Source organism: Prosopis cineraria, unplaced genomic scaffold (assembly GCF_029017545.1).
Source record: "Prosopis cineraria cultivar Desert tree isolate PC_DT_omini unplaced genomic scaffold, ASM2901754v1 PC963, whole genome shotgun sequence".
In the NCBI taxonomy this organism is placed as follows: domain Eukaryota; kingdom Viridiplantae; phylum Streptophyta; class Magnoliopsida; order Fabales; family Fabaceae; genus Prosopis; species Prosopis cineraria.
Genome location: NW_026556288.1, coordinates 1 through 14,301, shown reverse-complemented (window position 1 = coordinate 14,301; position 14,301 = coordinate 1). Strand labels below are relative to the sequence as shown.

Genomic DNA, 14,301 nt, shown 5'->3' with positions numbered 1-14,301 from the left:
ACGTAACCGAAAATTAATAAAATATTCGTGCAAGGAAACATTTAACATTATTATTAACCAAAACATTGAAAATAATTAAATATTTAAGCAGCACATGAAGGCCGCATTCTTCTGTTTGAAGTTAGAAATTACACTTCCAAGTTCTAAGTTCTACTTCTCTACGTTTTATCTTTTTTTTTTTTTTAAATTTGGTTTAGGTGTAATTATACTTTTTTTTTTAAATCAGAGCAGATAACAAATATATTAAAGACAAACAATCGAGAAATATTTTATTTTCCAAAAAAAGATCAAACTTTGCTCCATTATTCCATGGTCAGATTTCCCGAAAAATATATCAGAGCAGATCTTCTACATGCACCAAAATCAAATTCAGTGCATGCTCATTCTGCATTTCATGCGAATTAATTAAGCTAATCAACCTGAGTCAACATTGAACCCAAAATCTCATAATATAAATACCCCCACAAACCGCTCTAACTTCCCCATCACCACCTTCTTCTCCACTAACGCACTCTCTCTCTCTCTCTCTCTCTCTCTCTCACACACACACACACACACACACACACACACATCTCGATTCTGAAACTGAAATTCCCAGAATGACGATCTCAATCTTTCATCTTCTTCTTCCTCGAGTAGCGCTCATAGTCCTCTTGATGATCTTCCTCCAGTGCTCATCCTTCAACTCAGCCTCTGCATCAGTAGCGAACTACAATGTGGTCAGTTTCGGAGCCAAGTCCGACGGAGAGACGGACTGCAGCAAGGCCTTCCTCAGTGCATGGGAGAAAGCATGCGGCTCGGCTGAACCTGCAGCCATTTACGTGCCGAGGGGCAAGTTCTTGCTCGGAAAAGCTGAGTTTACCGGTGAGTGTAATAATAAGGCTATCTCCATTACCATCGACGGCACCTTGCTGGCTCCCTCCAATTACCATGTCACCGGCGGCAATGACGACGACTGGATCGTGTTCCACAATGTCGACGGAGTCTCGATTCGAGGTGGCATGCTTGATGGCCAAGGCACTGCTTTGTGGGCTTGCAAGAACTCCGGCGGAAATTGCCCTTCTGGAGCCACGGTACGGTTACGTAAAGCTTTGAATTAAATTTTTTTTTTCTCAGTTTAATTTCTTGTTATTTTTATTAATTTTATTAATTAGATATAAACAATTTCTATAGTTACACATGACACAATGGTCGATTGGTTGACTTTGTTTTTACTACATTGGACGAAAAGTTAATAGTATGCTTAAAATTGATAATCTAGTAGATTTTGATAGGCCTAATTACTTAATTATTATTTTTTTAAAAAAATCATTTTTGTGTGGGAACTTCATTGTCAGTGGATTAGGACATGCACATATGGTTGGCCCTTAATTATCGGTACCAATGCTGCGGTAAATATAATATCAAATTCGTTCAAAAAATTTAAATTATTCTAATATTAAAATTTGAAAAATTTACTATAGCAGTAAATTTGCAGCTTCTAGAAAATTATTATTTTTAACTGACTCTAGAAAATTATTTAAATAATATTACTGTAAGTCAAGTAGAAAATTATTTAAAGCTATGATTTAACAAATGGTGTCAGACATACATTTTTTTTTGGGTTGGGGGCAAAATGAAATTTTTAAGAGGGGGCAGGTGAAATTTTTAAAAGAATCATGTGTAAATTTCTTCCTATAAATGTAACCCATAAGTAATATTATACACCCAGGTCCCTCATAGTGATTCTCTCTGATTAATTAATTTTGTGGGAGGCCAAACGGGGCCGAAAAAGTTGAATCCGCTGAGTTGGTTTTCAGCAGGGAAACTGGAAACTGTTTCGCCGTGGCTCAAGGAGAGGATACGTACTTGCATAGTCTTTCGCCTAATCAATTATCAATTAACTAATTTATGAAAACACATCTCGTGGGATTTCTTCTAAAGTTGAAACAACAAGTTAGAATCTCAATGGTTAAACCTTAGTAATAATAATTGATTATATAATTATTCATAACTTGCTTTGTCAGTTAACTAAGGACATCCGTTTCGTTCTTTCACATTCCACTAGCTCATTAAGTGATCATCATTTATATATTATGGAAAAATAGGGAGTATAATTTTTTCAATTACTCCTGTGGATCAAAAAAGTAATGGTCATTTAGAAATCTTAAATAACCTAAATATTTTACTAGAATACTACTATTATTATTTTTTTGTTTTTTCTAGATCAGAATTCCATTGTTAAATATTACAATATTTTGAAAAATCTCTGTTTTTTTTTACTTTTAAAGAATATATATGTTCTAATGTTTTGTTGTGTTTGTGCGTAGAGCTTAAAATTTATCAACTGCAAGAACATCAAGGTCACAGGGTTGACCTCAGTCAACAGCCAAATGTTTCACATAGTGATCCATGAAAGCCAACACGTGAAACTGCAAGGCGTGAAGGTGGCGGCTCCCGGCGACAGCCCTAACACCGACGGTATTCACATCGGAGGGTCAGACGACGTCACCATACTCAACTCCAACATCAGAACTGGGGACGATTGCGTCTCCATCGGCCCCGGCACCACTAACTTGTGGGTTGAAAATATTGCGTGCGGCCCTGGCCATGGAATCAGGTATTTTAAAATTTTATAAATTTCCATTCATGTAGTATTATTAATTTAATTCTGATGCTGATAATGGAGGTTATTTATTTATTTGGCAGTATTGGAAGTTTAGGGAAGGACGAGAATGAAGAAGGCGTACGAAACGTGACAGTTAAAACGGTTAAATTCACGGGAACTGAAAATGGAGTGAGAATCAAGACATGGGGAAAGCCATGCAATGCTTTTGTGAGAGACGTCGTTTTTCAACACGCCGTCATGGTTGACGTCAAAAACCCCATCGTCATTGACCAGAACTACTGCCCGGATCACGACGGCTGCCCTCAACAGGTTAGTTCTTGGGCCTCTTGGGCCTCCAAGCCTTCAAAGTGAGCCCATTTGGTTAATTGTTGAATTAACAAAATTGAAATGAAAGCAGGCGTCTGGGGTGAAAATAAGCGATGTGAAGTACCAAGACATTCATGGATCATCGGCGACAGAGGTGGCAGTGAAGTTTGATTGCAGTTCTGAGAATCCATGCAGTGGCATCGCATTGGAGGACGTGAGGCTCACTTACAACAACCAAATCGCTCAGGCTTCTTGTCGGAATGCTGGAGGCACCTCTCAGGGTTTAGTTCAACCTGAAAGTTGCTTATAATTAGCTCAATTTAATTAGCTTAGTAATTAATCAATTAATGTATTTGGTTTCGCCTTGATGACTACAACAGATCATGGTTTTGATAGAATTAGTCTAGTAGTTATCATCTGCAGCTTGTAGCTAAAATCGTGACGTTGATAGATGATTTTCAATGTGAAACCACTTACGTATTACGACTGCCTTTGCGTTCCACAATCTCATTTCACAATATATCGTGTGAGTGTACTTGATGCGATTGATAGACATTAAATACATGTTTTAGACATGAAAAAATATGTGTTTGATAGACCCAGAAACCGGACCAGATAGTACCAAAAATCCTAAGAAATGTGTCGATAGATGCAAACCAAGCACATTCCCTCAGTAAGTTCATTTTCCTATAAAAATCCCAGATTTTACGTAATCAAAGGTCAAAAAAGAAGAAATTTCGTGGAAATATGAGTTGTTACTATTTATGCCAAGAAAATTACAATTTGGAACCAATATATGTTGGGAGCCTTTTATATTGGGAAATGAGTCTTCAGGATCATAATAAGATCATGAAGGTTATTGAGTATGAGAGGAGGGCTGATCCGCTCATTCAATGTGATTCTTCTATCACTTTGAAAGAAGCTTGGTGACTTATGTAGTGCTTTGTTGGGGACAATAATAATACAAATGAAGAAGGGTTGTTGGCATGGAATTTTATCATTCTTATATTATCAAATTTATAAAATACCTTTCAAATTATATTTTGAAGACAAAAATATATGCTTAGTCATTTAACTTTATATAAGATTTTAATTTAATTACATAATTTTATAAAGTACTTTTTCAGTCATACACCTTTAGCACTATTAATTTACAAACATAAAATGTTGACATTGAATTTTTAAATGTTTACAAAACATTATATCAAATGTCAACACATTAAATTTATTTTTTAAATAATAATGATTGGCGCAAAATATCATCATCATTTAAGATTAATGATATTATTGTGAAAAAAACAAAAAAAACTACTTCATAAAATTAAGAGAATAAACTAGAATTTTATGTAAAATTAGAGAACCAAAAGTAAATTTTTATCAATTTTGATCATATGTTAAATTACAACTAATTAATTACAAAAAAAATTAATCCCTTAGTCCCTAGAGTTTCAAGCCTTTTTTGATCAAGTCCCTATAATTAAAGAAGTTAGAAAGTAGTCCTTAGAGTTTGCTCTATCAATCTTATTAATCCTCACACTCCAAGAAAAAAATACATTTCAAAGCATTTTTTTGGGCAAAAGGGCAAAAATGTCCTGGAACTTTTTCTCTAAGGGCACCTGATATCCTAAACTTTTTTTAAGAGTAATGTTGCCCTGAAAGTTTCAACAAATGGTGCAATGTTGCCCTGACGTTAAATCTGATGGATGTTGATTGTTAAATTAAAAGTTTGACTTGAGAATTTACATGTGGCTTTTTAATTGTAATTTTTCCTTGCTAATTCATTGCATGGTCCGAGCTGGGGAGTTGTATTCAAGCCATCTGGTCTGAGTGGGGTTCAAAGAGGAGAGGACACGAGAAGGTTTAAGTGTTTGAGTCGAGTCATCTTGTACGAGCTAAGGTTCGAGTCAAGGTTAGAAGAGGGTTTGAGTCGAGCCATTTGACTCTGAGGTGCATGAGTCGAGAGTCGAAGAAGGTTTCAATCTTGGTTTCTTGCCTTGAGGATTCGAGTTGGGGTTCGAAGAGTTGCGTAAGTCAAGAATCGAATCTTTAGGGCTTCATAAATAGTACATCATAGTAAATCATCGGCTTTTATAGGTAAGTAATCTAACCATCTTAGTGATTTTGCTTTTCATTTGCACAGTGTAAGTCCATCTAACCTCTGTCTCTTTGTGTTTTTTCCTCTTAGTACTAAACTATCTAAGATGACCTTTAATGGGGATAATGAAGGTACTAATTGGGACGCAATAGATAGAGAAGACCCAAGAATGAAGGTGAAGACACAATGTTTGGAGCATATATATAGCAGGGTTTATAAGAACCTAAGGGTTTTTGCTAAGTGGTTAGCTTCCTGCTTCAAGAACAAAGTGCAAGAGAGACCATAGTACAAGATATTAGATATGAAGAAGGATATAAAGGATGACTTGAAACTTTATGTGAGCTTGCACAAGTGCAAGCGTGCTAAGAAGATAATCATGCAAGAAATGGAAGGGAGTTACAAGGATGAGTTCAGTGATGTAGAAGCTTATTGTAATAAGGTGAGATCGTTAAACTTGGGTTCTGATCTGAGCATGGAAGTGAGTAAAGAAGCTCTAGAGAATGGCAAAAAGGTGTTCAACAGACTCTATATGTGCTTGAATGCTTCTAAGGTAAGATGTTATTTTCAATGGTTGTTTATGTTTTGAAGTAGTTATTTATCAGATCTAATTAGTATTTATATTTTTATTTACCAGGTTGGTTGGAAGGTAAGGTGTAGACCTATTATTGGGCTTGATGGCACATTTCTTAAAGGACATGCTTGAGGGATTTTACTTACTACTACTGGGATTGATGCTGATTATGGTTTATTTCCTATAGCATTCAGCTTAACTCAAAAAGAGAATACCATGAATTTGGACTTGGTTCATGCAATGGCTTCAAAAGTCATTAGACCTTGGGGATGACTCTAAGGTCACTATAATGTCTGCCATGCAAAAGGTTAGTCATTTTACACTTCTTTAAATTTTTTCAGAATGGTAGGAGATTATTAATATGAATTGACTTATATATGTAGGGCTTGATGGATACTGTGCAAAACATACTACCAGCGACCGAGCATAGATTTTGTGTTAGGCATATTTATGCCAATTGGAGCAAGAGATGGAGAGGCAATGAGTTGAGGAAGAAGTTCTGGACTTGTGATGGAGTACATTTAAGGAGAAGTTTAAAGATAATTTGAAAGCAATGGAAAGCCTAAGCAAGCAAGCAGCAGAGGTAGTGATCACTTATCCTCCTAAGAGTTGGGTAAGAGCATACTTTAGTACAAGATGTTTATCTTGGAATGTTGACAACAATGTTAGTGAAAGTATGAATTCATGGATAGATGACTTTAGTTATTTTCCTGTAATTAGAATGTTAGATGGAATTAGGATTAAAATGATAGGCAAATAGGCTAACGCTGAAAAGAATGTACAAAAGTAGATTGGGGATTTCAGCCTAGGTGTTTAAAGTTATTTGATACAAAAAGGGATATAGCAGTGAAGTATAGATGGTGACCATGGTTATAAAGTTATAGAGGGTCTTGATAGGCATGTGATATTTCTCAATAGTAAAAAGTGCATATGTAGGATTTAGGATCTCATTGGAATACCTTGCCAACATGCCATATGTGCCTTTTATGATGAAAAGATAGACCCAAGCACCCAAATATCTCACTTTTATCATAAAACCACCTATCTCGACAGTTATATGACTAAGTTACGGCTTGTAAGAGGCAAACAATTTTGGAAGGTAGACCAATTTCAGCCAATGGAATCACCTTGCATTAATTATAGACATAATTTCCCATTCTCACCTTTTCTTTTTTCTATACTTTAAAATTATGATAGTACAATATTAAATTTTAAAAATATATTTTTCATAGAGTTTACTAATGAGACATATTTTAAAAAATACTCCCACTAGTTCTATTTGCACGGTAGAAAAAAGATTTTTTATAATTTTATTTATAAGTTAAATCATTGAATTTTTATCAAAAAATTTCTCTTATACTCTACATTAAATGTTGGTGAGTGAAAGCACATTATTAAAGTATGTATGTTTAATAGAGATAAAGTTGGAAACATATTAAATTTTTAAATAAAGTTAATAAATTTTAAAGTTTTTTTTAATATTGGTGAAATATATTAAAAATAATTTATAAATAAGATAACAGAAATACATTTGATCAGGTTAACATCTGAAATTCATGCATTGAAATAAAAATGGGTTTGGATTTATTTGGAGGTCAAAGATTTCAATGTTCCCTCTATGAATGGCTTCGTTTTCGAACAGCTTTGGCTCTTGGCTGAGTCAGACATGTTACATCTGTGGCACTGTTATGAGGCTAATTCTCACTTAGCCACCATGTGTGGCTACAATTACATGTTATATATATATTAAGCCTCCTAAGTTTCTAAATACTTGATGGAAAATCACATGTTCATATCATACTTGTACAATGCATGCTATCACTCGGATATTTGATGCCAAAACATACAATATACCTGTAGATAAACATCTGTAGCTTGCATCTGCCAGCTGACAGATGAATACAAGTATACAACAATGAAATAAATGGAATGAAACTTGTCAAAATCAAAACACACTTTTACTATCTGCTTGTAACACTAAGTTTCTGTATAAATAAGTTTGTTTTAGTCATTTTTCTTGCTTACTGATTTTACATCATCAGGTATGCAGGATGACCAATAAACTGGCAACAAAGTGCAACCAGCTTGAATCAGAAGTCCAAGGGGGAGTCCTGAGAAGTCACTTGCTGTTACCTTAATGAAAGATGCAAGGGCAACACCAAGGTATCCACTCACTATTAGTGAGAGGGCTACGGCAGACATGAGAAACGCCATTACAGATCCCTCACAGCCCGGTGGACAGAGCTGTGCTACTAAAACCATGAATGGCAGAATCTTGAAGAAGAATAAAACCTCCAAGAGTCCTGAGAATAGTATGACGTAGAGTGAGTCAGGCACACCCAGTTGTCGATAAAAGCCTTGTACAAACAAGAAATCGGAAAACATGAAGATTGCCATTGTAACTTGAATGGCTGATATGATTTCCTTGGGGGGACTGATTTCAGACGTTGGTTATAAATGATGCCCCAGAAAAGCATTGCTGCCTGGCCAAAAAACTTGGATATACCCAGCACCGATGACTGAATTTTCAAATACTCAGTCTGGTAAAAGAACATGGTGCCTGTAAGTGCAGGAATGACAGCATAAGATGCTGCAAACCATGATATTGAGAATGCAATCTCAGGTTTTCTCAATGCAACTGATAATTCTGAAATTTGTTTTTTCATCCCAACAGATGGACTCTTGGGAAGGTCAAGAGAGCTCTCACGAACAGAAATGGTTAGAAAAAATTGGAGGCCAAGGAGAAGGCCGAAAAACATGAACAAAGATTTTGAAGAAATCCGGCCAATTGCCATGCCTCCAAGGAGGTTTCCAAGGACTCCTCCTAAAGAGGAAACAATCCAAACAAAGGACTGGAGGCTGCCTGAGGACTTGGTTGAGGTTTGTGGCTTTTTACTCATCTCTGCCACAATTGCATCATTTGCTACCTCAGCTATAGAAGCACCAAGGTTACTAAGGAGGAGGAACATGGAGAAAGTGAGAATCGACATGCTTGCTGGTGAAATTGCTATGGCTAGCCATGACAGTGCCTGCAAGAAAGCTGCAAATCAGATATGAGACAATCTTTTAGACAATGGCAATATCATTTGTAGAAATTTGAAATGCAATGACATTAAGAAAACTCAGAATAACTTTCAGTTCTAAATTTTGGTTCACCAAAACTTTTTGGATACATATCTTACTGATAAAAGATGCTGCTCCTTCGTGACATGGGAGTGGACAATCTTCAGAAATTATATTGGTACAGTGATTACTAGATTGCTAAGTATTTAGTTTCTAAGGAAACAATCCCTCTGCTCCTTTCAAAGATATTAAAGAGAGAACAAATAAAGAAGGTTCAGAAACTTCACGGTCAGGAACCCAGTACCACAGCATACATATTTGAAATAAAATATGAAAACTCAACTTCTATAGGGAGAAAGTTTTGATGCTCAAATCTCCTCAAAAGCTGGATGAAGAAAGTAGAGCATGTCATTATACGTAAGTGGTATATAACTTCAGATGATAATCTAACGAATTCCATATATTGTAATTAATTATATGAAAGAAATAAACTCGTGTTTTATCTGTTTTTCTATAAAAAAAAATAAAAATTCATGGGATTGGCGAGTTAACTTCATAAATTTATTGCAAAATAATTTGTCCATTTAATGTGAATCTAATTATCATAAAAAGAAATAGGGCTTTTATAAGTGAAAAGTTAGCTCAGATAAGATGTATCCTGTTTGCTGTATTTAGTTTTCTTAATATGAGTGCTTTATCTAATTAAAGTTTATGCAACTTGGTAGGATTGACTCAAAATCAACACGCCGTACATATTTTGTTTTGTTATTTAGAAATGGGGAGAAACTCCCAAGGGGAAAACAGTATTAGATACAAGTGATGTTTGTTTCAAACAGTCCACCTTTGTTACCATATAATTATCCAGCACCACTTCCTTCCTTTCTTCCACAACCGTAAGAATCAAAATTCTAAATGAAGCCTCCATTTCATAGGTTCTTATTTCCACTCTTAGCTCTATCATATAAATAGTTCCCAAAACAGAGCTCTATCTGATATGTGTATATATATATATATATATATTTATCCATTTCTGTGGTCTAAACAGCTCAATGTGTTAGTTTCAGAGTTGACTTGTAAGATATACAGCAACAGATAAAATCTAGCAAAGAACAGAAATTTGGTTGCGTAGCTTATTAGACAGAAATGAATGGGATCTGTGACTAGCATAATGTTGAACTTCCTTACCAGCTAACATTGTGAGAAATCAAGTATAAGTAAATATTCAGTTCAAACAATAACCATAAACCTAGGTTACGCTGAGACAGAAATGGGTTATAACCATCTGAAGGAGGATGTAATCCATAATAGGCAACTAGGCAAGTCGTTTGAAATTAGGATTCTTACAAGTTCAGGCATTTCTACGGAAATGAACATCAAGTAATATGTCAGAGAGGTAAGTTGCATTATGGCAAACTTTTTTTCTTTTGGGACACAATCATGATGCTTCACTTTCTCTAGGAGCTATTAGCTAATTATTTACGTTAATTGAAAAGATCAAAACCTCCCTCAATCCTATCATACAAACAGAAGAAAGTTTCCCTCTATTCAAGTGTATGATCATCTTCAAACTAGTATTATGAACAGCCCATCTATTATTTCTACCAGAAAATAATCCCTAAACCTTTTAAAATTAAAGTTACTAATGTAGAAACAGATTCCACTTCTATTTTTGGATACCCTGTAAATTGATTTTTATGTTTGAAGTGATATCCATTCTTAAGTATCTCCATGTAGTTATTTATGCTTCCTATGAAAAGACCAAGTCCCTCAGCCCAACCACAAACACATCCCAGCCCTTTCCAGCACCAGGTCAACTAGGCTGGGCCTCGGTCCCAAGCTCAAAAGTGCAGCCTAAAGGGTAAGCTGGACTGCTTTCTTAGACTAATCAATCCCTAGCTTGGTCCAGACTACGCATACCCTTACCATCTAAGTCAATTTGATACAGCAAATAAGCCTTTAAATTTTGGGAGAATTACATATTGGTCCTAGGTAAGGAAACTAATTACTTACAAGCCCCATCAACTTGTAAATTCTGAAGTTTAACATATAAATATAGAAGTAGACTCGTAAAAGGACTGAAGAAATAAACAATCTCCTTATTTGAGATCTGATTGTAATTCTCCCTTCAAATTTTCTATGATACAGATGCTAATTTAGAACTAGGTTCCACTTCTTTCATTTTAAGGTACAAAAGCAATTGGGAGAACGGTGAGCCAAAAAAATTAGGGAGAAGAGAAAAAGACCAGCTAAAGTGTAATACCAAGAGATCCAATGACAGTGCGTACAACACTAACCATACAACTGTATTTTTACTAAAAGCATAAACACTCAAAGACACTTATATCCTTTATCTTGGGTACACTGCAAATAACTTTATTCTTAACCTACTGTTTAGGAATGATGTTGTTTGTTGTTTCTTTCCCTCCTGTGTGATTGCTTTGCATCTTTTTTGCTGCTGTTTTTCTGACATCTCTGTTCTTTCTGTGTACTTGTTATTTGCAATTTGTTTTTATTTTTTGGGAGATAATAACTATGAGTCCCTGTAGTTTTAACGAGTTTTGGCATGGGTCCCTATAGTTTTTTTTCATTCCTCCAAATCCTCGAGTTTATCCCATTTGCAACATTAGTCCCTCTAATTTTAATATTCCCAGAAACACAATGAGCAACATTACACCTAACATTGTTAATCTATGTAGAGGTGAAATTATGATTTAGTATACTAACAACGTTGTCCACTCATGCTGTTTCATGTTTCATATCTCATGTTTCATGTTTCACTCTATTGAGGGACTAACGTTGCAGACGGGATAGACTAGATCAACAGACCTGCAGCAACAAAAATTATAGGGACCCATACCAAAAAACATTTAAGCTAAAGAGACCAAAGTTGTATTTTCAATGATTTTTTAATTAGTAAATATTAATTTAGATTCGATTCTGTTTATATATTATCAGAAATAAATTGATCTGAACAGATCTACCCTAGATTTTCAGCTAAAGAAGGCAAGCTTGTTGCCTTAGCTGTATATATCCTCTTCTCTGCAGAATAAAAATTATTGGACTGAACAGAAATATAAACTCATCCAGTTTCTTCATAGAATCAGAGATTATCATAATTAAATTGATCTGAACAGATTTACCCTGGATTTTCAGGTAAGAAGGCAGACTTGTTGCCTTCGCAGTACACATCCTTCATCGTGCGGGATAGTAATTAGGAAGAACTTCAAATAAGGACCAAGGATGTGACTTAATTACTAGTGGGCCCTAAAAAATTTTGAAACTTCAGTTCAGTCTAGGAGGGTAAAAGTGAAAATAATTTCAACTATGAAAATACTAAAGTACCCTTCACTTGTGATGCAAAATCACTAATTGTTAATTTTCTTACTTCACTTATTAATTTACTTGTTAATTTACTAATGAGTTGCAAATTACATGAGTTAACATGTTAATAATTATATAAGACTCGACATCAATTATTAAATTGCTAACTTTATTTGTTAATTTACAAATATTAATTGTAAATTGCTGACAGGTCCTATAATTTACTAATATCACTTGTAAATTATTGACAAAACTTGTAATTAACAATTGATGTTAGTAAATTAATAAGTAAAGTTAGCAAATTAACAACTAATGTTATTGCTTATCTGACAAATAAATGTAATTTACAAGCGATATTGGTAAATTAGCAAGTGAAGTAAAAAAAAAAAAATCAATAACTAGTGATTCTGCATCACAAATAAAGGATACTTTGATCTTTTACATTTAAAATTATTTTCACTTTTATCTCCTTGGACTGAACTAAAATTTGAGAATTTTTTAGAACCACTAGTAATGAAGTCACATCCTAGGTCCTTATTTGAAATTCGCACCCTAAAAATTAATCTATTTCTTCACCTACAAGACTTTTCCAAATACTAAATGCTTCTTAAAAAGACTATCAAAATTGCAGCGGGTTTTGAATTAGAAAATGTCATCAAAGTTGCTCTTTCTCAGTGAGATGTAGCATGAAGATTGGGGAGTAATACAGAATATAATGCTCGTAAATGCAAAATTAGAGAGGGGATAAATAGCTTAAAAATTTTAAGGAGGACAGAAATGACAATAGAATGAAATTTTATCCATGTTGAAGTTGAACTTGACACAAATAGAATCTCAGAAGAAGAAGAAAATTATATAATGACAGTGAAATACAGGAATTTAATCTGAACATGCAAATCAGAGTACAAGCCATGTTGGGCTCTATATTTACTCAACACAAAAATGGAATTGATTTTATTTATCTATTTATTTATTTAATGGGTAGAATCTGCTTTTGTTGTCAACACCATATTTTCTTCTGCTCGCGCCCATGTCCTTTAAGCCCACATACCGGCAATATCATGACCTCTGCGAAGGAATGTTTAACGTTTGGTCCAGAGCTTTGAAGCACCAAACGGGGGATTGTGTGTTGGGACTTAAATCATAGGCATCATGCATATACAAAATATCTAACCCACCATTCACTCAAAACTTTTCAAATCTGCATGGTATAAGATTTAACTTGATGGTATTACAAAGCATATAGAGCACCACGGAAGTTATTAGCAGAAAACTTGCAAACTTTAACACCAGAGATCATATAAGAATCAGCAAAAGCACAGAAGATAGGTATTGATACCGGAATCTCACATCTGCTTTATATTATTTTTCTTTATGCTTCTTCAAAGCAACCCAAAACCAACGTATAAAGAAGGTATCTCAGTCCATCATCCAAAAAGGTATCTATCTAAGCATTTACATTTATGCGTAAACAAAATAAATAAATAAAACTATCATCACCACTTCGCATTTAGCTGTAACGAATCATGAAGCATCGAACCCAACTCTTGAAAGAAAAATTACCCGGAAAAAAAATTATCGGTGAAATCAGAAATGAATTACCTCCAAGGGCGATATAGGGAACTCGATGCTGGCCTGAGATATAAACGGCATCGGAAACGAGGCCATAGATGGGTTTCCAACCATGGGAAGATTTGCAGAATTCTGAAGGACCTGAAGAGTGGAAGGATCCACATTTAACCCATCCTTGAGGAAGAAGTTCACTATTAGCCATGGGAAGCACCTGAATCCCTGAACCCAATATCCCAAACCCAGAAGCTTCCCAATCGGATTTCCATCACCATTTCTACTGGCAACACCACCAGTATCCGAAGAGACCATTATGCTCCGTTTTCTGAGCAATAATAATTGAAGAGACGAAAGAAAAGTTTTGAATCTAATGTGATAGGAAAATTTGAATTTAACGAGAGAGATAGATAATGTGGAGTCAATAAACAAAATCAAAGGCCTTTCTGTGTCAAGGAGTAAAGGTACTGCCGCTTCTCCTGTTCCTTTCTCCAAAAAGACGACGTTAAAGAGCGACACTAGTGCGTTCGTTAACACGTAATACTAAAATAAGGGGAACTATTATTGGATGACACGTGCTTCCAACTGGGCGCTGATGCCTTTTTCATTTTTTTTTTTATATAAATTGTTATCTTAATGAATCATACCCCTGACAAAGGTATGAAAGGTGGGGGGCAATTTTATTTTTTTAATCAAAAAAAGAAACTTCTATTTTAATATTTCTAAGGTCTCGCATTTAAAGATCATTAACCCAATATCTTTTTTTTTTTT

General features: G+C 34.8%; 2 protein-coding genes across 2 annotated transcripts; one reads left to right on the top strand and one right to left on the bottom strand.

Annotated features, from left to right (window-relative positions):
- Positions 1-599: 599 nt before the first annotated feature.
- Positions 600-3,329, top strand: LOC129298924 (polygalacturonase-like). The gene is made up of 4 exons (XM_054937369.1): positions 600-1,073; positions 2,310-2,599; positions 2,689-2,917; positions 3,006-3,329. The coding sequence occupies exons 1-4, from the start codon at positions 600-602 to the stop codon at positions 3,222-3,224; spliced, it is 1,212 nt and encodes a 403-aa protein (XP_054793344.1). The 3' UTR covers positions 3,225-3,329.
- A 4,078-nt stretch (positions 3,330-7,407) lies between these two features.
- LOC129298923 (probable folate-biopterin transporter 7) lies at positions 7,408-13,979 on the bottom strand. The gene is given in 4 exon segments (XM_054937368.1): positions 7,408-8,000; positions 8,003-8,620; positions 13,567-13,644; positions 13,647-13,979. Coding segments are annotated over 4 exon segments (1,311 nt in total). The 5' UTR covers positions 13,846-13,979; the 3' UTR covers positions 7,408-7,584.
- Between the last annotated feature and the right edge of the window lie 322 nt (positions 13,980-14,301).

Bases quoted from the DNA above. Each gene is read 5' to 3' on its own strand.
- LOC129298924 (XM_054937369.1), top strand. From the start codon at position 600: ATGACGATCTCAATCTTTCATCTTCTTCTTCCTCGAGTAGCGCTCATA. The intron at 1,074-2,309 runs GTACGGTTACGT...GTTTGTGCGTAG, and splicing joins ATTGCCCTTCTGGAGCCACG to AGCTTAAAATTTATCAACTG. The intron at 2,600-2,688 runs GTATTTTAAAAT...TTTATTTGGCAG, and splicing joins GGCCCTGGCCATGGAATCAG to TATTGGAAGTTTAGGGAAGG.